Below are 23,451 nucleotides of genomic sequence, written 5' to 3'. Positions count from 1 at the left end.
TGGGGTCTTTTTGGAGGTGGCAGAAATGTCGGTGGATGATTTGGTTTATGCGAAGGTTTGTAAGGTGGAAGGTGAGCACCAGGGGCGTTCTGTCCTTGTTACGGTTGGAGGCGTGGGGTCTAAGGGCGTAGGTGCGGGATGTGGACGAGATGCATTGGAGGGCACCTTTAACCATGTGGGAAGGGAAATTGCGGTCTCTAAAGAAGGAGGCCATCTGGTGTGTTCTATGGTGGAACTGGTCCTCCTGGGAGCAGATACGGCCGAGGTGGAGGAATTGGGAATACGGGATGGCATTTTTGCAAGAGTTAGGGTGGGAAGAGGTGTAATCCAGGTAGCTGTGGGAGTCAGTGTCAAGTCGGTCATCATTAATGGAGATGGAGAGGTCCAGGAAGGGGAGGGAGGTGTCAGAGATGGTCCAGGTAAATTTAAGATCAGGGTGGAATGTGTTGATGAAGTTGATGAATTGCTCAACCTCCTCGCGGGAGCACGAGGTGGCGCCAATGCAGTCATCAATGTAGCGGAGGAAGAGGTGGGGAGTGGTGCCGGTGTAATTACGGAAGATCAACTGTTCTACGTAGCCAACAAAGAGACAGGCATAGCTGGGGCCCATACGTGTGCCCATGGCTACCTCTTTGGTCTGGAGGAAGTGGGAGGATTCAAAGGAGAAATTGTTCAGGGTGAGGACCAGTTCGGCCAAACGAATGAGAGTGTCGGTGGAAGGGACTGTTGGGGACGTCTGGAGAGAGAAAAAACGGAGGGCTTGGAGGCCCTGGTCATGGCAGGTGGAGGTGTAGAGGGATTGGATATCCATGGTGAAGATGAGGCGTTGGGGGCCGGGGAAACAGAAGTCTTGGAGGAGGTGGAGGGCATGGGTGATGTCTCGAACATATGTGGGGAGTTCCTGGTCTGGGGGGATAGGACAGTGTCGAGATAGGTAGAGATGAGTTCAGTGGGGCAGGAGCATGCTGAGACAGTGGTCGGCCAGGGTTGTCAGGCTTGTGGATCTTGGGAAGGAGGTAGAACCAGGCAGTGCGGGGTTTCTGGACTATGAGGTTGGAAGCTGTGGGTGGGAGATCTCCTGAGGTGATGGGGTTCTGTATGGTCTGGGAGATGATGGTTTGGTGATGGGGGGGTGAGGTCATGGTCGAGGGGGCAGTAGGAAGAGGTGTCCTCGAGTTGGCGTTTGGCTTCAGCGGTGTAGAGGTCAGTGCGCCAGATTACCACTGCGCCCCCTTTATCCGCTGGCTTGATGGTGAGGTTGGGATTGGAGCAGAGGGATTGGAGGGCTGCATGTTGTGAGGGTGAGAGGTTAGAGTGGGGAGGGGTGTAGACAGGTTGAGGCGGTTAATGTCCAGGCGGCTGTTGGAAATGAAGAGGTCAAGGGCAGGTAATAGGCCAGCGCGGGGTGTCCAGGTGGATGTAGTGTGTTGGAGGTGGGCGAAGGGGTCCTCGGAAGGTGGGCGGGAATCCTGATTGTGAAAGTAAGCTCGGAGGCGGAGGCAACGGAAGAATTGTTCGACGTCACGGCGTGTATTAAATTCATTGATGCGTGGACGGAGGGGGATGAAGGTGAGTCCTTTGCTGAGGACTGATTGTTCATCCTCAGTGAGGGGGAGGTCTGGAGGGATGGTGAAAACTCGGCAGGGCTGGGAGCTGAGATCTGATGTGGGTGTGGAGCTGGGAGTGGGGGGCAGAGCCGGTTACTGGAGTGGGTGTGATGGTGGGGGGAATGGGGGTGGAGTCATGAGCAGGGGTAGTGTTCTCCCCGGGGTTCTGGGGGGTGGGGATAGTGACAGTGGGATCTGTGGGGGGCGCGTAACAGGATGAAGGTGAGTGGTGCTGGTGAGGGGGGAAGTAGTGGTGACCACGGCAGTAGGGGTGGCGGGAGTCATTGAGCGTGTGGCATCAGCGATGATGTGAGGGGTGGACGTGATGTCACGTGTGATGCATGAGGAATTGTGAGGGGCAGAAGTGGTTGTGGGAATGGCCATGATGAGGGAGGAAGTGACATCATCAATCAGCGTGGGGGTGGTAGCTGCATCAGCCGCATGGCTAATGGCGTCTAAGTCATTTTCGAGGCCAGGGGAATCTTCTGGAATGTTTGAGGAGCACTGGTTATGGAGGTGGGTAGATAAAAGTTTGTTGTACTTACAGTTTTTGATGTTTGAGATGGAATTGAAATTCTGTTTGTTGAGAGTATGAATTCTCCTGAGGATGTAGTACAGAGTGGGTCCTTTGCAATCCTTTGCAATCGTTTTTACCACCTTTATATCCCGAGCTAAGCTTGTCTCTTGATGTCAGTTAACCTTTTCAGGTACTACCTGACTGATACAACACCTTGTGAGCAGGAGACCCTAAAAGAAAGAGGCACCCCCACCCCCAACCTGTTCCAACTTCAAATTCATCTGAGGACTGACCTACTGTAAATTTGACTGTGAAAGGCCTCACTAGCTCCTTTCACATTACAGAACCCTCACTTTAACCCTAAATAACCAAAATCGCTTCAGAAACTACACTGCTGCCGCAAAGAATACTGAGTTTATAAACCGAAGACTGAGTTAGCCATAATTTGTAACCATACACCACTTTGACCTGAAATCAATCTTTGCAAGAGTGCATGTGGGAATGAATGGACATACTGCATTTTAAATCCATGGTAAATAATTGAAAATAAATGACGTTTCTTTTAGTTCAAACTCACAAAAGCCTGCTGCTGATGTTATTTATTTGAGATCAACACACCGAGGATAAGAGAAGACACAGCACGTACAGACAAATGTAAACATCACAGGCTGAAAACGGAAATACATAAATTCTTTCCTTAGTAAAATTGCAAGTATGATGTACTACCAATAACAAAGTCTCAACAGTTAAATTCCACTAACTATATTTACAGTATGATCAATTACAGAAAAGTACACATGCAGCTACTGCATTGTTCTTCCTCTAAGCCTGAGCCAAGCTGAGTGAATAAAGCTGACAACATGTTTCATTTCACCCTCAGTCCAACTTGTCCATGCCGACCAGATATCCCAACCCAATCTAGTCCCACCTACCAGCACCCGGCCCATTTCCTTCCAAAATATTCCTATTCATATACCCATCCAGATGCCTTTTAATTGTTGCAATATTATCAGCCTCCACCACTTCCTCTGGCAGCTCATTCCACACACGTACCACCCTCTACGTGAAAACATTACCCCTTAGGTCTCTTTTATATCTTTCTCATCTCACCCTAAACCTTTGCCCTCCAGTTCTGCACTTCCACCACCCCAGGGAAAAGACTTTGTCTATTTGTCCTATCCATGCCCCTCATGATTTTGTAAACCTCTATAAGGTCACCCCTCAGCCTCCGATGCTCCAGGGAAAACAGCCCCAGTCTATTCAACCTCTCCCTATAGCTCAAATCTTCCAACCCTGGCAATATCTTTATAAATCATTTCTGGACCATTTCAAGTTTCATAACATCCTTCCGATAGGAAGGAGACCAGAATTGCACGCATATTCCAAAAGTGGCCTAACCAATGTCCTGTACAGCCACAACATGACCTCCCAACTCCAGTATTCAATACTCTGACCAATAAAGGAAGAAGGTGGAGTTTCTGTTTCCTAATGATAGTAGAAGGTGGAGTTTCTGTTTCTTAGTGACAGCAGAAGGGGACTCTCTTGCCTGACTGAGGTGACCAGGGTGGTGGCTGTAGTGGAGATCAGTAGCCACTCAATCTACAAGAAATACTGGATCAAATGCTCCAAAAAAAATCAACAAACTCCAAGACTCCACTGCAAGGCTCAGTCTGGTCATTCCAACTAGCAGACGCAATGGATCAAACATTGAGAATTTGAGAATGGAAGGTAGCGCAGGGAGTTGATGTATTCTCACCCCCTTTAGCAGATGGACTTCTGGACTGAACGTGTGGGAGCCAGTTCATGCTGTGAGAATTGTATCAATTGCAGGAGAATGGGTTTGTCAAACACATCCCAGGGAGGTGAGAGCAGCTGTCAAAGTACCACGTGCTTTTCAAAGTCTTTCCTGTGTATTGGGAAGATACTTGATTGTTCTGTCTTGCAGGAGCAAAGATCACAAACGGTCAAGAAGCTCAAACCATCCGTCATCTCCGTACTGAGGATATGACGATCAAGCTGCTCTGGTAGCAAGGCAGACAGGCACTACACAAACTCAGTGAAACAGCTCAACATCCTCTCCCTTCATTCAACAAGGTTCACCCAAACAAAAGAAACAGCTCCCATTCCTTTCAAATCCACCAGAAAGACTACCTTGCCTACTGTATGCTGCGTTTAACCAGTCATGGAGCTGAAGGCAAGTGTTCCACATTTGCTTCCGATTAGAGCAAAAATGTTCAGTTTAATCTGAGGAGCATGTGTTTTCATTAGCATGCATGACCTGCCATTAAAAATATTTTCCTGTCGCTACTCATCCAGAACCACAATCCGCTTTTAATTACCACATCTTCCATCCATCATAAGGTCAGAAGTGGCATTTTCACTGATGATTGCACAATGTTCAGCACCATTCATGACTGCTCAGATACTGAGGCATTCAATGCCCAAATTCAGTAAGACCTGTGCAACATCCAAATTTGGAATGACAAGTGGTAAGTAACATTCACATCACACAAATACCCGCCAATGACCATCTCCAACAAAAGATAATCTAACCACTACTTCTTGAAACTCAATGACATTGCTATCACTCAATCTTCCACCATTAACATCCGTGGTGTTACCATTGACGAGAAACTGAACTTACCTAGCCATATAAACACAGTGACCACAAGTGCAAATCAGAGGCTAGGAGTACTGCAGCAAGTAACTAACCTCCTGATTCCCCAAAGTCTGTCCATCATCTACAAGGTACAAGGTGGGAGGAAACTCATGCAGACACGGAGAGAATGAGCAAACCTACACACAACCAATCGCCCGAGGCTGGAATCAAACCCAAGCCTCTGGAGCTGTGAGGCAGTAGTGCTAACTACTGAGCCACCATGCCACGTCAGACATGATTCAAAGTATAATGGAACAGGATAATGGTCTACTCCTCTTTTTGATGGTCTTATCAAGAGTCATCCCTTACTCCTTATAAGTAAACTGAAACCCTTCAGTTGGATGTAGATTCCTCTATTAATTGGGGATTGAAAACATGATCCGTCAGATATTTGGTTAACTAAAGGAAAGATTTAGTAGAGTGATATGCTCTTCTTGTCGGATGTGGGAGTTCAGGGAGAGTTTACACATTACTGAGGATTATATCTGCAATAAATGCTGTTAATTGCAAATCCCATCAGATTGAATGGATCAGTTGGAGATTCAGTTAAAGGCAATGGGGTATTTACAAGACCAAGGCGCAGTTATGGATTAGATTACATTACTTACAGCGTGGAAACAGGCCCTTTGGCCTAACAAGTCCACACCGATCCTCTGAAGAGCAACCCACCCAGACCCATTCCCCTACACCTAACACTACGGGCAATTTTAGCACAGCCAGTTCACCTAACCTGCACATTTATTTTTGGACTGTAGGAGGAAACCGGAGCACCCGGAGGAAACCCACATAGGCACGGGGAGAATGTGCAAACTCCACACAGGCAGTTGCCTGAGGCGGGAAATGAACCCGGGTCTCTGGCGCTGTGAGGCAACAGTGCTAACCACTGTGCCACCGTGCCGCCCATCAAATAAATAGGAAGGGAGTAAAGTCGCAGATACAGTCACATAGATGGGTTAACTTCAGGAAAGGTAAGAGAAATAGGCAGGAAGTGCAGGAGTCTTCTGTGGCTACCCCCATTACAAACAAGTATGCTGTTTGGAAACTGTAGGGTGTGATGGATTCTTAGGGGAATGTAGCAAGATCTAATGCAATAAAGGGTAGGCCAGGTTCCAAGAGATCAATTGTGTTATGGGACTCTCTAGTCCAGGGCATGGATAGACATTTCTGTGGCCAGCAGCAAAAAAGCAGGATGGTGTGTTGCCTCCCTGGTGCCATGGATCAGGAATGTCTCAGAGAGGGTGCGGGATGTTGTCGAGGTGGGGCGGGACCAGCAGGAAGTCGTTGTACACATTAGAACCAATGACATAGGAAGGCAAAGTGAGATTCTGAAGGGAGAATATAGAGAGTTAGGCAGGAATTTAAAAAGATCCTCGGAAACAGTAATACCTGGATTACTCTCAGTGCTGCGAGCTCGTGAGGGTAGGGATGGGAGGATAGAGCAGTTGAATACATGGTTGAGGGGCTTGTGTATGGGAGAAGAATTCACATTTTTGGATCATTGGAATCTCTTTTGGGGTAGAAGTGACCTGTACAAGAAGGACAACTTGCATATGAATTGGAAGGGGACTGATATACTGGCAGGGAGATTTGCTAGAGCTGTTCAGGAGAATTTAAGCTAGTAAGGTGAGGTGGGGAGGGTGGGGGGTGGAGGTGAGACCAAGGGGGATGGTGAGGAAAGAGATCAATCTGAGACTGGTACAGTTGAGAACAGAAGCGAGTCAAACAGTCAGGGCAGGCAGGGACAAAGCAGAGAGTAAGGTCGGACTGATAAATTAAACTGCATTTATTTCAATGCATGCGGCCTAACAGGGAAGGCAGATGAACTCAGGGTATGGTTAGAAACATGGGACTGGGATATCATAGCAATTACAGAAACATGGCTCAGGGATGGGCAGGACAGGCAGCTTCATGTTCCAGGATACAAATGCTACAGGAAGGATAGAAAGGGAGGCAAAAGAGGAGGGGGAGTGGCATTTTTGATAAGGGATAGCATTACAGCTGTGCTGAGGGAGGATAATTCTGGAAATACATCCAGGGAAGTTATTTGGGTTGAACTGAGAAATAAGAAAGGGATGATCACCTTATTGGGATTGTATTAAAGACCCCTAACAGTCAGAGGGAAATTGAGAAACAAATTTGTAAGGAGATCTCAGCTATCTGTAAAGATAATAGGGTGGTTATGATAAGGGATTTTAACTTGACAGACATAGACTGGGACTGCCATAGTGTTAAGGGTTTAGATGGAGAGGAATTTTTCTGATTCAATATTTGGATGTACCTACTAGAGAAGGTGCAAAACTTGACTTCCTGTTGGGAAATAAGGCAGGGCAGGTGATTGAGGTGTCAGTGGGGATACACTTTGGGGCTAGCGACCATAATTCTACTAGTTTTAAAATAGTGATGGAAAAGGATCGACCAGATCTAAAAGTTGAAGTTCTAAATTGGAGGAAGGCAAATTTTGACGGTATTAGGTAAGAACTTTCAAAAGTTGATTGGGGGCAGATTTTCACAGGTAAAGGGATGGCTGGAAAATGGGAAGCCTTCAGAAATGAGATAACAAGAATCCAGAGACAGTATATTCCTGACAGGGTGAAAGGAAAGGCTGGTAGGTATAGGGAAGGCTGGATGACCAAAGAAATTGAGGGTTTTGTGAAGAAAAAGAAAGCATATGTCAGGTACAGAGAAGATAGATCAAATGAATCCTTAGAGGAGTATAAAGGTTATTGGAGTACATTCAAGAGGGAAATCAGGAGGGTAAAAAGGGGACATGAGATAGATTTGACAAACAGAGTTAAGGAGAATCCAAATACAAATACATTAAGGACAAAAGGGTAACTAGGGAGAGAACAGGGCCCCTCAAAGATCAGCAAGCCTGCCTTTGTGTGGAGCCACAGGAGGTGGGGGAGATACTAAATGAGTATTTTGCATCAGTGTTTACTGTGGAAAGGACAAGGAAGGTATAAAATGTAAGGAAATAGATGATGACATCTTGAAAAATGTCCATATTACAGAGGAGGAAGTCTGAATGTCTGGAAACACATAAAAGTGGATAAATCCCCAGGTACTGATCAGGTGTACCCTAGAACTCTGTGGAAGTGATTGCTGGGCCTCTTGCTGAGATATTTGTATCATCGATAGTCACAGGTGAGGTGCTGGAAGACTGGAGGTTGGCTAACGCGGTGCCACTGTTTAAGAAAGGTGGTAAGAACAAGCCAGGGAACTATAGACCGGTGAGCCTGACGTCGGTGGTGGGCAAGTTGTTGGAGGGAATTCTTAGGGACAGGATGTACATGTATTTGGAAAGGCAAGGATTGATTAGGGATAGTCAACATGGCTTTGTGTGTGGGGAATCATATCTCACAAACTCGACTGAGTTTTTTGAAGGAATAACAAAGAGAATTGATGAGGGCAGAGTGGTGGACGTGATCTATGTGGACTTCAGTAAGGCGTTCGACAAGGTTCCCCATGGGATGCTGGTTAGCAAGGTTAGATCTCATGGAATACAGGGAGAACTAGCCATTTGGATACAGAACTGGCTCAAAGGTAAAAGGCAGAGGGTGGTGGTGGAGGGTTGTTTTTCAGACTGGAGACCTGTGACCAGTGGAGTGCCACAAGGATTGGTGCTGGGTCTACTACTTTTCATCATTTAAATAAATGATTTGGATGTGAGCATAAGAGGTATAGTTAATAAGTTTGCAGATGACACCAAAATTGGAAGTTAAGTGGACAGCGAAGAAGGTTACCTAGGATTATAACGGGATCTTGATCAGATGGGCCAATGGGCTGAGAAGTGGCAGACGGAGTTTAATTTAGATAAATGCAAGGTGCTGCATTTCGGGAAAGCAAATCTTAGCAGAACTTATACATGTAATGGTCAGGTCCTAGGAGTGTTGCTGAACAAAGAGATCTTGGAGTGCAGGTTCCTAGCTCCTTGAAAATGGAGTTGTAGGTGGATAGAATAATGAAGAAGGCATTTGGTATGCTTTCGTTTATTGGTCAGAGTGTGAGCACAGGAGTTGGGAGGTCATGTTGCGGCTGTACAGGACATTGGAATATTGAGTGCAATTCTGGTCTCCTTCCTATTGGAAGGATATTGTGAAACTTGAAAGGTTTCAGCAAAAATTTACAAGGATGTTGCCAGGGTTGGAAGATTTGAACTATAGTGAGAGGTCGAATAGGCTGGGGCTGTTTTTCCTGGCATGTCGGAGGCTGAGGGGTGACCTTATAGAGGTTTATAAAATCATGAGGGGCATGGATAGGGTAAATAGACAAAGTCTTTTCCCTGAGGTGGGGGAGTCCAGAACTAGAGGGCATAGGTTTTGGGTGAGAGGAGAAAAATATAAAAGAGACCTAAAGGGCAACTTTTTCACACAGAAGGTAGTACGTGTATGGAATGATCTGACAGAGGAAATGGTGGAGGATGGTACGATTGCAATATTTAAAAGACATCTGGATGGGTATATGAATAGGGAGGGTTTGGAGAGATATGGACCGGGTGCTGGAAAGGTGGAACTAGATTGGGTTGGGATATCTGGTCAGCATGGACGGGTTAGACCGAAGGGTCTGTTTCCATGCTGTACACCTCTATGACCCTATGACTGTCTGTGCAAACTCTTTGCCAAAAATGAGGCACTAGTTGCAATTTCTGAGGGTGTATAGACCGTCTGTTTCTCTTCTCCTCCCCCACATTGTGTGGCCTCCCACGCATTTTCTGTGATCACTGCCTCATGTATGGGGTGCGATTCTATGCAGGCAGCTTCCTCGAATCTCAAGCAAGTAAGCGTGTGCATCTTCAACTGGAAGAGGCACTGCCCCAACCTCGACTCACTCACCTGGTCTTCACGTGATCATGAAAGAGGTTCCAGCATGACCAAACCTTAATGCTGCGGATACGGTAGAGTCACTGCACTGGTCCATCTCCTGCTTCCCCTGCCCAGCATCAGATCATTCCAATGCAGGCCAGACCAGAGTGGGTGATTCTGTGGAGATGAATTGACTCTACTTGCAGAACCAAAACAGCTTAATAAACTTAAAACGCAGATGCATTTGCGAGGTTTGTGAAGATTTGTAGCTCAGGTTGAGGTTTAGGGTGTAGGTTTGCTCGCTGAGCTGTAGGTTTGATATCCAGACGTTTCATTACCTGGCTAGGTAACATCATCAGTGGCGGCCTCCAAGTGAAGCGAAGCTGATGCTTTCTATTTATATGTTTGTCCTGGATGGGGTTCCTGGGGTTTGTGGTGATGTCATTTCCTGTTTGTTTTCTGAGGAGTTGATCAATGGTACCTAGATCTATGTGTTTGTTTATGGCAGATGCATTTCTCCTGTTGGTAAATCCTGACAGACTGGAATCGCGGGCATCTTTACGATTCCCACGACAGAGCAAGTCCTTTCATTTGCAAGGCTTCTGCCGCTCACAAAAACTAGGGAACCTCTCTCCCACTGGGTCTGAACAGGTTAGCATTACACCTGGGTGGGTTGATGTGATCCGAAGCGGCAAGGGCCTGACCAACAAGACGGACGGTCCTGTCACAAACTGCCAAAGGTGCAGAACGATCGGTCAACTAACCTGGTCGGGATATGTTTCTCCAACATAACTTGTATCTGGGTGTGTTGGCAAACTAATAAAACTCACAGTTACACAATGACACCCTGTCATCTGTCAGGTGGAGGTCTTGCAATGAAGCAAACCCTTGTTCAAGGAACATAGCGTTCAGAGGTCCAATCATGACCAAGGAACATTTGATCTATTGCCAAAACAACGTCCAAAAGTCCTTTAACTTGCAGCTGGCATGGGGTCTGCTGCACGAAGAACCTACGGCAGTTGCTAACTTGGCAGAATTTGAGCTGGGAGTTTCCCAACAAAGTCCGTTTAGAAAACAGATTGTTACTGGCAACAGAGCCCTAAAGATAACAAAACCCTCCAAAGAGAAATTGGACTAAATCACTAACGTCGATCCCATAATTGCCATGCAATAACAGAACCAATGCTCACTGACTATTAACCAATTGCCCTTACTACAGACAGATATAAGCAAGGACTCGGAGTGCCAAAACACAGGCCCTGGTCCTGGAATTCCATCAAATAGTAATAGATTGTATCTCGGGCTTCATACTTCAACAGCTTTTCCAAAACCTTACTCAGAATGCTGTAATCTGTGAAGGTTTACAGTTATCCAAACCACAGAGAATCTTTAAATGCAGCTGTGTTGTTGTGGACAGGCACTGACAGAGCTAAACAGCAGTCAGCAAGTCTTCCCCTACTGATCAGAATCCTTCTTCAAACCTTGACTCACATTAATGCCACTGGTTCTGAGCCATCAGGGTGTGGGTTGGATTTCCACCCCAGTTATTTGACCAGCTAAGTCAGTGCTTCCCAAACTGCTTTCCAATACAAAATCACTATAACACTGAAAGCGAATGTGGTCCCAAACACCAAAATACACACAAAACAGCAATAAAGAAGCATAGTAACATTCAGTATATAATTACTAAAGTCCATATGACTCTTACATCTATCGCGTTATTTCGGCCATTTGGTTTGTCTCTAGCCCCATTTTATTTTTGAATTTTTTTTGTAATTATCTCTCTGAATTAATTAATTGGATCATAAGTCATCCCTTCCCTTGCTATTCAGCTGTTGATACTTTACTCACACCACTTGACACTTCAGATCACCTGCAGAGACTTGTTATTCAGCCTGATGATACTCCCCTCTCACTACATGTACTTATCTTCTGACACTCTCAATTATCTTGCTATTATCTCTCCGCCTCTATATTCTGTACATGTGCACTTCCCTCCACTTCACCTGGTGAAGAAGCAGCACTTCGAAAGCTTATGAGTTCAAATAAACCAGTTTGATTATAACCTGGTATCATGTGACTTCTGACACTGTTCACTCCAGTCCAACACCTGCATCTCCACATCATGGATATCGATCAATGTACATCATCTCAATCTAAAAATGTATATGTTTGAATACTTTTAACAACATTATTATTATATTTACTCACCAAGAACAACGTGTTATGGACTAGACCAAACCCCCTTAAAATATTCAGAAGATAGCCTCGACCATAACTTTTTTTTGTTTTAAAGATAATTATAATTTATTGCATTCCAGATGCAATTCAACTGGTCAAACTGCTAGATTTAAAACAAAACACACTTTATTCATCCACTTACTTAAAATACAACAAAAGAAAGAAGGAATTGGAATTACTTAATTCTATTGGCAAACTTAACAGAATTATAGATACAGTAACTTTTAGTAATTAACTGCTCCAATATAGCAAAATCCCATAAACACACCCCTCAGCAAAAGGCAAATTCAGAAAACAGACTGTCTCACCAACAGTTCTCCAGTCCATGAGGAAAAGAACATCAAAAGTCAATTCTGTAAGAGTGAGAACTCCAGTTTTCAGGTACAGCAAAGTGAGATGTAGCAGCTTTTCAGAATCTGGAAGCTAAGCCTAAAATCCCCGGTTCTGTGGTTGGGAGCTTGACCACACCCACTCAGGCTGATTCTATTGTTTCAACTTGTTAAAAAAAACACACAAGGCCTCAAAAGTTGTTTATTCTATCTTAGACTGCTTGGCTCCTGTTCCTCCAGTCTCTCTCTGAAAGAAACTAGGTCAAAACACACCTCTTAAAGCACAGTATTCTCACAAATAAAACACGTGTGAATGCTCAATTTTCATTTGGATGTCCACTTGATTGCAGACAGTTAGAAAAGAGAACAAATCCCTGGAAATCAATGCATTGACTGCATGGCATGTCATCTTGTTAATGGACATCACAATAAATATGCTTGGGGAGCCTTGATTCCAATGCTAAATGTAGTATCTGTACTGTTACGTTGTGCAGTCACCATACAACCATAAGGCATAAAAGCTGGTGGACGTTAATCCACTGAAATGTAAGATGATGCATTTTGGGAGGTCTAATGCAAGAGGGATATATGCAGTAAATGGCAGAACCCTTAGAAGCATATGGGGATCTGGGTGTTCAGGTCCACAGTTCCCTCAAAGTGACAACACAAATGGATAAAGTAGCCAAGAATGACATGTTTGCTTTCATCAGAGCATAGAGTATGAACATTGGCAAGTCACGTTGCAGATGTATAGAGCTTTGGTTATGCCACGTTTGGAATGTTGTATACAGTTCTGATCGCCACACAATCAAGGGGGATGTACGGCTTTGGAGAGGAGACAGAAATGGTTTATCAGGATGTTGCCTAGTTTGGAGGCCATGAGGAGAGACTGAACATTCTCAGCTCGATTTCAATTGAACATCGGAGAGTGAGAAGGACCTGATAGAGGTTTACAAAATGGTGAGAAGCATGGATAGAATGGATAGTTGGGGTCTTTTACCCATGGAGAAAGTGAGGACTGCAGATGCTGGAGATCAGAGCTGAAAATGTGTTGCTGGAAAAGCGCAGCAGGTTAGGCAGCATCCAAGGAGCAGGAGAATCAATGTTTCAGGCACGAAGAAGGGCTCGTGTCTGAAATGTCGATCCTGTCTTTTTCCCGTGGTAGAAATATCAACTACTAGGAGACATGGGTTTGAGGTCAAAGAAGGAAAGTTTAAAGGAGATGTGAGAGCCAAATTTTTTTAAACAGAGGGTATTAAGAGTGTGTAATGTGCTGCCAGAGGAGATGGTGGAGACATACAATAGCAACACTTAAGAAGCACCTTGAGAGATAGATTAACAGGCAGGAAATAGAGGGATAGAGATTGCATCGGGGCAAAAGGGTTTTAGTTTAGAAAGAGGTCAATTGTTGGCGCAGGCTTGGTGGCTGAAGGGCCTGATCCTGTGCTGTATTACTCTTTGTCCTTTGTACTTTGGGAGTATGCCATCCAGCCCATCGAGTCTGTTCCTCCATTCAATAAGATCATGGCTGACCGGATAATCCTCAACACCAGTTTCCCGCCTCTTTCCCATCACCCTCGATTCCTTTAATGATTAAAAATCCATCTCAGACTTGAATATTCTCAATGGCCCAGTCTCTACAGCCTCTGTGGTTAAAAAAATTCCACAGATTCACCACCCTCAGAAAAGAGTTCCTCCTCACCTCTAAACCTTTACTCTGAGATTATGCCTTCTAGTGCTACCTTCTCTCTCACAAGGGGAAACAACTTTACTGCATCTAGTATTAGTGCACCCAGTAATAGCTATTTTCTCTAATATCCTAGGATTCATTCCATCAGGTCCAGGGGACTTATCAGCCTTTAGTTCCAACAGTTTCCCTCGTTCTTTTTCTCTGGCAAAAGTTATTGTATTTATTCCTCTCCCTTGATTATTAATTATTAGTTTTGAAAATCTAATGGCGCCTTTTACTGTGAAGATGATGCAATTCATTTCCACATTTTGAAGGCACTGTGAGATCTATGTAAACTTACTTGTCACAACCCTCTTCATCATTTCTGTGATCCCTGTTAGGATGATCACCTACAGTTTGGGAACCACTGATCCATCTAACCCAGCACCTAGAAGTGCCCCAGTCTTTCTCACCTCTGCACAGTGCTATGCCCTGACAACTTCAGGGATTTTGTACACCATGAAGAGAACTCTGGTTGCACAGATGCAAACAGAAAATGTTGCAGATACCCAGTAGGTCTGGCAGTATCTGTGAACAGAGGAAAAGCTCACATTTCAGCTCAATAACCTAGCCTTGCCTCTGAACTGAGGGAGTCAGCAGGCTGGAGCCTTAAGCAGAGAGAAATGGCCAGCGTAATTGGAATGGGGACAGTTGTGGGACCAGGGACCAGTGCAGGTGGTCAGTGGCTTATGAGACCAGTCACCGAGCATGTGTTGTAGGCCCTGCATTAATCTACTGCAGGACTTTTATAGGAAGACTGTAATGTTTATCTTTGTAACTTTAGTTTTTATTTTTCTAACTTATACAGTGAATAACTGTAAGGTAGTGTAACTCTTTTTCTTTACTTTCTCCATTTTGTATCTAAGATTCGCACTGAGGTCCTTGAGATGGCACGGTGAGGGGCGACATTGTAAACCTTTCACTGTATTCCTGTAGGAGAAAGTGAGGACTGCAGATGCTGGAGATCAGAGTTGAAGAGTGTGCTGCTGGAAAAGCACAGCAGGTCAGGCAGCATTTGAGGAGCAGGGGATTTGCTGTTTCGAGCAAAAGCTCTTCCTCTTCAGCTGCTGCCTGACCAGCTGTGCTTTTCCAGCACCACACTCTTCCACACTATACTCCTATACTTGAGTACACGTTACAATAAAGCAAATTCTGGAAGTATAATAGGCTCTGAGCAAGTAAAATGGGGCAGAAGGGAGAAAGAACAAAAGGGAGGGCTGTGTCAGGGTGGAACATGTGAGAAATAACTGATTCAAAATGTCATTGTATAAAAGGCAAAGGGAGTGGTCATAGTTATAATCGAGAAACAAAAGATTTGCTCGATATGGGTGTGATGGCAGCATAATGACTGAAAGCAGACTTTTTAAATTCTCAGAATGTGAGCATCACTACCTAGGCCAGTACTTATTGCACATCCCAGAGAGAAGTTACAAATTAACCACATTGCGGTGGACCTGGAGTCACACGTAGGCCAGACCAAGTAAGCTTGCTACCCGAAAGGAAAGTGAACCAGATGGGTTTTTCCTGGCAATCTTTCACAGTCCTCGTTAGACTCTTAATTCCAGATTTTTATTTAATTCAAATTTCACCATCTGCCATGGTGTGATTTGATCCCAGGACCCCAAAACTTTACCTTGGTCTCTGGATTACTAGTCAAGCAAATAACACTACTAGGCTATCGCCTCCTCAGAAAACAAAAGTTCAGGTCATGCACATGTGGAAGGAAAACAGAAAGGAAAGTGGTCTGAAATTGTTGAACTTGCTGTTGAGTCTAAACGGGCTAACTGAAAGATGCATTGCTGCTACTTATGTTTGGGTTAAGTTTAATTGGAACACCCCAGCAAGCCAAGGGCAGAAACAATGGAAGCGGGGGTTTATGCTCAAGGACTGAGCATAGGTGTTCCAGAAAGCAATCACTTAATATGCATTTGGTGTCTACAATGGAAAAGAGATCACAAATGAATGCAATGGACTAGGTTGAAAGAGGACAATAAGTTGCGTCTTCACATGGAAGGAATGTTTGGCTTTTGATCAGTGAGGAGGGAGGAGATAGTCATAGAGCACAGAACCAGAACCTTCAGTCAAACTTGTCCACGCTGACCAGAATCCTAAATTCATCTAGTACTATTTGCCAGCACTTGGCCCATATCCCTCTAAAGCCTTCCTATTCATGTACCCATCCAGATGTCTTTTAAATGTTGTAATTGTACCAGCCTCCACCACCTCGTTTGGCAGTTCATTCCATACACAAACCACCCTTTGCATGAAAAAGGTTGCCCCATAGGTCCCTTTTATATCTTTCCCCTTTCTCCTTAAACATACACCCTCTAATTTTGGACTCTACCCCTGGGGAGAAAGAACTCAGCTACTCACCCTATCCACGTCCCTCATGCTTTTATAAACCTCTATAAAGTCACCACTCAGCCTCTGATGCTGAAGGGAAAATAGCCCGAACCAGTTCAGACTCTCCCTGTAGCTCAAACCCTTCAACCTCGTGAACGTCTTTATAAATCTTTTCTGCATCCTTTCAAGCTTTTTTAAAAAGTTTGAGATAAAATGGCAAGTGCTCCAAGTCCTACATTTACATGGGAATGGGACAGAATGTTGGGGGGAGGGAGTTGATTGAGGAACGGACCAGGGTGTCACAAAGGTAATGGTCCCTGTGGAATTCTGACAGAAGAGGGGAGGAAAAGATGTGTTTGGTGGTGGCATCATGCAGGGATTAATGGAAATGGCATACGATTATGCATTGAATATGGCAGTTGGCAGAGTGAAAAGTGAGGACAAGTGGAACACAATCATCCTTCCCTGAGAGGGCAGAAAGGGAATGAAGGCAGAAGTGTGAGAAATGGGTCAGGCACAGTCACGGCCATGCTTCACCGTAGTACAGACAGTCCTGAGTTTGGGAAAACTGAAGACTTATGAGAGGCACTGATATGGAAGACTGCATAATCAGACCTGATGTGCTGTGGATGGAGAAAATGGGAGAATGGATTGGAGCAGGAGGTAGGGTATGAGGAAGTGCGGTTGTGGAGTGGTTGCATTTACAAGAAATATCAGTCAAAGGCATAGCCCAGGAAATGGACAAAGTTAAAAAAAATCACATGACACCATGTTATAGTCCAACAGGTATTTTTGGATGTACAAGCTTTCGGAGCGCTGCTCCTTCATCAGGTAGCCAGGAAATGGAGACAGAGAAGTCAAGGAGGATGAGGAACGTGTCCGAGGTGGTCTGGGTGAAGTTGAGAGAAAGGTGGAGTCAAAAGTGAATTTGTTGAAGCTTTCTTATTCAGGGTAAGAGCAGGAAGGGGCAATAATCTAGTTTTCAAAGTTATTCAGAAAGAATGGGGTGGGTGGAATGGCTATGCACGAGCTGTTTCTATTTGTCTGGATGGATAAGTTCTAGATTGCTGGCTGGCTGCTCATATACAAGATGAGTTCAGAGCTGTGCAGAGAGAGTGCCACACTTTCGGGTGAGATATTCAATTGAAGCATTGCCCGTCCTCTCAGATGGATGTAAAGGATAACAAAACATTATTTCAAAAGGGGCAGGGAATTCTCTCTGGTGTCCTGGTCAACATTTCTAAAATAACGTCTGTCACCAAGTTTAATTACACATGGAATATCCTTGACATTGATCCAGCTCCCTCAAAGCCAGCTCTCAGAGTGAACAGAACCCCTGAAAGTCCTGTTTATATCTGTCTGCCAGGGCTCTGTGATTGGAGCAGGTTAACAGCCCCAATCAGGGAACTCATATTCTATAAGGACCACCTGGCTGACCTCATTACAATCACTACAGTTTCCATGAAGCTGGACTTGCCTCTAAGAAGCCCCACACACACTGAGCATCATGCCGCTGCATGACTTATGCTTACAGAAACCACTGCCACACATGGACTTTGTGGGCACACGCAAGAGGAAGAAATAGTTGGTTCTAGTTGTTAGCTGTTCCTTAACCATCACTGCTGCAAAACAGATTATGTGGTCCTTAGTACAACGACGGTGGTGGGAGCTATCATGTGCAAACTGGGTGGTATGTTCCCTACCAATGGGATGACATCTGAAACATGTTTCATTGGCTGTGAAATGTTTTGGGACTTCCTGCTGTGGTGAAAGGCATCACATAAATCACAGTTCTTTCTCTTTATTTCCCACACAATTCGCTGTGAAGCACCTTTGGGCCTTTCACTGAGTGCAAGCTGTTGCAATAAAAAAAAGCCCTTTAATAAAAAGGAAAAGCCCTCATAAAAAAATGAAAGCAACATGTCCAAGCATTTCATGAAATTGTTTGACAACTGTGGAGACCAGAGGGGCGTTTAACCCATGGAACGGGTCAAATTTTGGAGAGTTTGCTTCTGGTGGAAAGAAGAGAGAAACAGGGCAACTTCAGAATTAAATGGAACTCATCAGCTGCAGGTACACTCAGGGCTTGCACTCAGTAACAACACAGGATGAATGAGACTATAATTACCAGCCCCCGGTTTGGCAGAAATTGAGGCGTGTGTAGGGGAGAGTGTGCCATCAGGACTAGTTTTTTTTAGGCCTGACATCAAGGCTATGAGGCCAGAATAAAACTTAGACCAATGAGTCTGCTCGATGGTATTGAGGAGAAAGTGAGGACTGCAGATGCTGGAGATCAGAACTGAAAATGTGTTGCTGGAAAAGCGCAGCAGGTCAGGCAGCATCCAAGGAACAGGAGATTCGACGTTTCGGGCATAAGCCCTTCTTCAGGCAAGCCCTTCACAGTTTCCTGTGCAATCTGAAGAAGGGCTTATGCCCGAAACGTCAAATCTCCTGTTCCTTGGATGCTGCCTGACCTGCTGCGCTTTTCCAGCAAAACATTTTCTGCTCGATGGTATTGTAAGGCACAAGGTCGTGGGCTCAAGCCACACAAACGCTAGGGTAGTCCTCGAGCTCAAAACTAAGAGAGTGCTACATTGTCAGAGGTGCTGTCTTTCAGATGAGACATTAATCTGAGGCCCTGTTCACCCTCTCATGTGGGAGTAATAGATCCCATGGCCACTATAACCATGGTCACTATTTTACCAAAATCATTGGAGCACGTTTATCCGGACATCGTCACACTGCTCCTTATGGGAGTCTGCTGTGCACAAATTAGCTGCTGATTCCTCCATGACATCAGTAGTAATGCTTCGAGAAACTCAGGGGTTGAAAAGAATTTAGGGACATGCTGCCACTGTGAAATGTGCCATATAAATGCAATGCTTTTCTAAGAAAAAAATCAACATTCCCTTACAAAAAGATTGCTGCCTGGTATTCCACTATCCTAGTTCCGTATGCAATCTGCTCAGTAAATGTACATTAATGGGTCACTTTCTCCCTTAACTACTGAAGTGGCCACTACTTCAGTTCAACATTCCAAAGTCTGATATGTGTGCTAATGCCCAGGACATTGAAAGTGACAATTTGTTGGCTCCTTGTAAACAAATACAGGCCCGAGTGACCACAGTTTCCAAAAGGGGACAACAACATCCAACCTTGCCCTTTCCAGCACAAGGACCCACTGAATGTGTACAGAATACAGGAGGAATCCCAGTTGATATTCTGTCCTCACTTAGCACTCACCGTGAGAGGCTACAGCAAGCGTCAAAGCCAACCTGAAATAGGAATCTGGTGAACTCCTTCCATCTTTTCCCCAGCTCCCACTGTGCCACCCACCCCACGCTTACTACAGTCACTTCCCTGGAGCCAAATCATAAATATGCCATGTAAAAATAATAGAAGCACCCACATTCTGGACTCCTATCCTTGGTTCTGGACTTACGATTAGAATCGAGTGAGCTTTGTCCATAAGGTACAGTGTAGAGGCCAGTATCCTGCCATCGGGTCACCCTTTTATTTACATGTGCACGCTACACTGGCTGTGGCCCCACCAACTCAGAGTCAGTCCCCGAAGTGAGGAGATTCTGAATCCCCTGTTTCTATTTTTTTTCAAACTCAATCCTTCACTGATGTTACTTTGTAAAATGGTTAAAATAACAATGAATTCATGTAAAACTCTGTTATTTCACTTTTTAGATTAGAATCAATGTAAACATCATGGCATAGATAGAGAACACAGGGGGCTAACACCTTCAACATATTGTCTAGCTAACACCAATTGTTAAAGCTAACCTGTGAAAGCAACTTTTAAAATAAGGTTTTGTGATTTACACATGAAAGAAGTGAAACTATCATGGTATTCGAACAGATGAAAGACTCAACAGACAATCACAGTATTTTTCAATGTATAATTTCAGTTACATCACACTGTAAATTTTTGCTATAAATTCCGTGCCTTACAATTGTGCCCTCCACAACCAACAGACGAAGGAGCGTCACTCCGAAAGCTACTGTGTTTCCAATTAAGCCTGGTGGTCTGTAACCTGGTGATGTGTGATTTTTGCTGAAAATGTGTTGCTGGAAAAGCGCAGCAAGTCAGGCAGCATCCAAGGAGCAGGAGAGTCGACGTTTCGGGCATGAGCTGTGTGATTTTTAACAATGTCACCTACAAGTTAGAAAAATTCTTTCTCCATTGTACTGCTAAAGTATTTTACTTCACACGCACAAGAAAGAAAATGCCACCACTTGCAGACATTTTGTAAGAGCATCTTACATGATACCAAGGCCAAGATTAGTGGTTATAGGTCAGCCAGGAATTTCCTGACTGGCCCAGGTTAATAACCCCAATCACGGATCTCATAGTCAATAAGATTCACCTGGGTCCAATCTCTACAGTTCCAACTCCCTGTCACAGATCCTAACTCGTAATGTCCCTTCAGTCTAAAAGGTTACTGCTACATCCTCCATTCAACTACAGCATTGGCACAGAAGTGTCCACAATTGTAAAGGGTTTGACAGGATCTCACTGCAGGGTGATGCAGATTTCAGATAATTATCAAAAAAAGGAGCAAATTTACGTGCTGGTTTGACACATCTAGCAATGCCTGAACAAAACAAAGGAACAAAACCAATTAGGTAGCTATTTCTGAGACCTGGTATAGGGACGATGGGATACATGTTACTGTACGGTTCTGCAGTTCATTGCAGTAACTGGGGGCAGTTTAACTCACTTCCAGTCTGTTGATAAAAGTACAATTTAAAATAGTTCCAGGAGGGGGAAAAAAACACTTCTGAAGCTTTGAGGCATGTTCGAGGCTGGTCAGGTCAGGTTTCCGAGGAAGTGGAACAATTTCTCCACAAGGCCTCGGGATAGTGAGGAGAAAGTGGGTGGGCTGGCAGACCCAGTTAGGATTAAACACTTAGCAGAAACTACTGCAGCAGCAAAATAAGTGTTCTCTGAAGCCACTGCACCAGCCGCTGAGTTAATGCAGGGTGAAACTGAGTCACACTAAGCAGTTAAGCCCCAGGCTCCAGCTCCAGTCTGCAGTGAGTTAGCAAAACTCAAATAGTACAATTGCTTCTGGACAGGGAAGGGAGAGAATGCAGGGTCAGTGCAGAGGAATGAGCCTGTCTCGGATCCCGAATAATATTTGGCGCTCCCTATTGAGAAGTGTGCAACAATCAATAATGGTCACAGATGTCTCGATTGTGAAGCACCCCGTTGCCAAATAGCCAACAAGCCATGTGGCCCCAGGCTTATAGAATGGTGTCTGTGCCTATAGCAACATACCCCACCAATGTTCCACAGAAAAGGAAAAGGCTACACAATAAAGGGACCAGAAATTATTCCACTTTTCAGACACTCAAATTGAGCACCAAAGGGGGACTTTTGTTTTGCACCAGCAGATGGTAAATGTTCAGACCTTTCTCTTTAACTGCTACACATCCCACTTGCAGTTCCCAGTCACAACAACAAACAGTCCCCCCCAGCAATGCATATTCACACAGAGAGAAACCTGAAATAACTAATGATGTGAATTAGGCAACACATTGTGCATTGTCACAGGATTGACGTGGCTGGCAATGAAAGAGCTTAAACTGAGAGAGAAAAAAGGAATGACAAAGACTGATACAGCAATGGTGAGAAATTCAAAACACTCCGAGTTTGCTTTCATTCAAAAGTAGAACTTGGACTATGCTCAAAGTAATTAATGGCAACTTGCACATTCTACATTCCCTTCCCAGACCCCCCTCTTCCTCATCCCCACCTCCTGCCGCATTCTTTTCCTCTCCCATCTTTTTCCAACACATGGGTGCCTTTGGCTGGGCCAGCATTTATTGCCCAGAGGGCAATTCATAGCCTGCTGTGGGTTTGGAGTCACATGTAGGCCAGACCAGGTAAAGACAGCAGATCTCCTTTCCCAAATAAGCTTTAGTGAACCAATAGTTATGTGGTCAATGTTAGATCGGTTTTTAAATGCCAGATTTCAATGAATTCAATCGTAGCCATCTGCCCTGGTGACAATCTCCCTCAGTTGTGCATTGACTAGTCCAAGTGACATTACCATCATGTCACCACCTCCCTCATGTTTGTTCCTTCTGCTTGATCTTCTTCATCCTCACCCAAGCTTTTTCCCTCCCCTCTCCCTCCCCTTCTTCCCCTGCTCCTCTCTCCTTCCCTCCACCTCTTCCCTCACTTCCCTCCCAGCCCAAGAGGCGACAGTGACTGAACACAGTTACACATCAGGGTGCAAGACCAGGAGATGGGAAGGCAACTCCGGCATGTCCAGTGCTTCAAAGGCGCGGGCAGTTTGCCTGGTTAGACCCTGCCAAGCACTTTGATCACAGCATTAGTCCAGGGTAACAGCCAGTCCCAGTGGACAGCAGACTGATTCGGGACTGACCCGTTGCAATAACAACGACACCCGGCGGTAAATCCACAATTCCTTTTGATTACAAACGCATTTGGGGGGGGGGGGGAAGCAAGCAAAAGCTAATCGGCGAAGACAAATTCAAAAGATGCATGAGGTCTTAACGCAAGAGGGGGGGAGCAAGACAGGTTAGTTTTTAATCGCCGGTTGCAATTGCAATCTGTTAATTCCCATTGCAAAATCGATGCCACCCCCCAACTCCTTCGCAGACTAACCTTTCCCGGGAAAATCCGGCACAAATTTCAGTGGCCCGATCTGACGGAGCTGAAAAGCGGTCCTCACTTCGTGACAACTCGGGTTCTTCAGGTGGACCCCAGTCAGCCCACCGAGTAGCAGCGACAGAGGCAGAACCCACTGCAGGCGTCTCATTCTGCATTCCATACCGGGCAGGTACACACACACACACACACACACTGAATCAAAGAAACAACAACAAAACAAAAGAAATCGTGTTTGTTTTTCTCTCTCTCTCTCTCACTTGCAAACTTTTTTCTCTCTCTCTCTTTCAGAAGTTCAGTGGCTCATGCCTGGTATCTCCTGAGTTGTACACACTCTGTATGTGTGTGTGTTTGTGTGTATGTGCAGCTCTCGCTGCTCCCCCCTGTGTTGGACTGGCAGACGCTGAGGCTGGAGTTCAGTTTGCCTCTGCCTTGTCCCCCCACAGCTTGGGAAATCGGCCTCTTTGCTGCTGCTGCTGCCTTGCCCATTGGCTGGCTATTCTTAGCCCTGACCCCTCTGAGTGAAACCTCCTTGAACGCGCCGTTGCTGCTGCACCCCCCCCCCCCCCCGAACA

The 23,451-nt window shown here is 45.1% G+C and overlaps 1 protein-coding gene across 2 annotated transcripts in view; it reads right to left on the bottom strand.

The window, feature by feature from the left end:
* Window positions 1–23,244, bottom strand: part of gpc5b (glypican 5b) — a 593,135-nt gene extending 569,891 nt beyond the window's left edge. For both annotated transcript variants that reach the window (XM_060834330.1, XM_060834331.1), the window contains exon 1: window positions 22,874–23,244. In XM_060834330.1, the coding sequence (XP_060690313.1) occupies window positions 22,874–23,039 (166 nt within the window). In that variant the 5' untranslated portion in view covers window positions 23,040–23,244. The remainder of the gene's footprint in view (window positions 1–22,873) is intronic.
* Window positions 23,245–23,451: the final 207 nt, after the last annotated feature.

Source organism: Hemiscyllium ocellatum, chromosome 13 (assembly GCF_020745735.1).
Source record: "Hemiscyllium ocellatum isolate sHemOce1 chromosome 13, sHemOce1.pat.X.cur, whole genome shotgun sequence".
Lineage (NCBI taxonomy): Eukaryota > Metazoa > Chordata > Chondrichthyes > Orectolobiformes > Hemiscylliidae > Hemiscyllium > Hemiscyllium ocellatum.
Note: the sequence above shows the minus strand (reverse complement) of the source record. Positions and strands in the feature narration are given on the sequence as shown.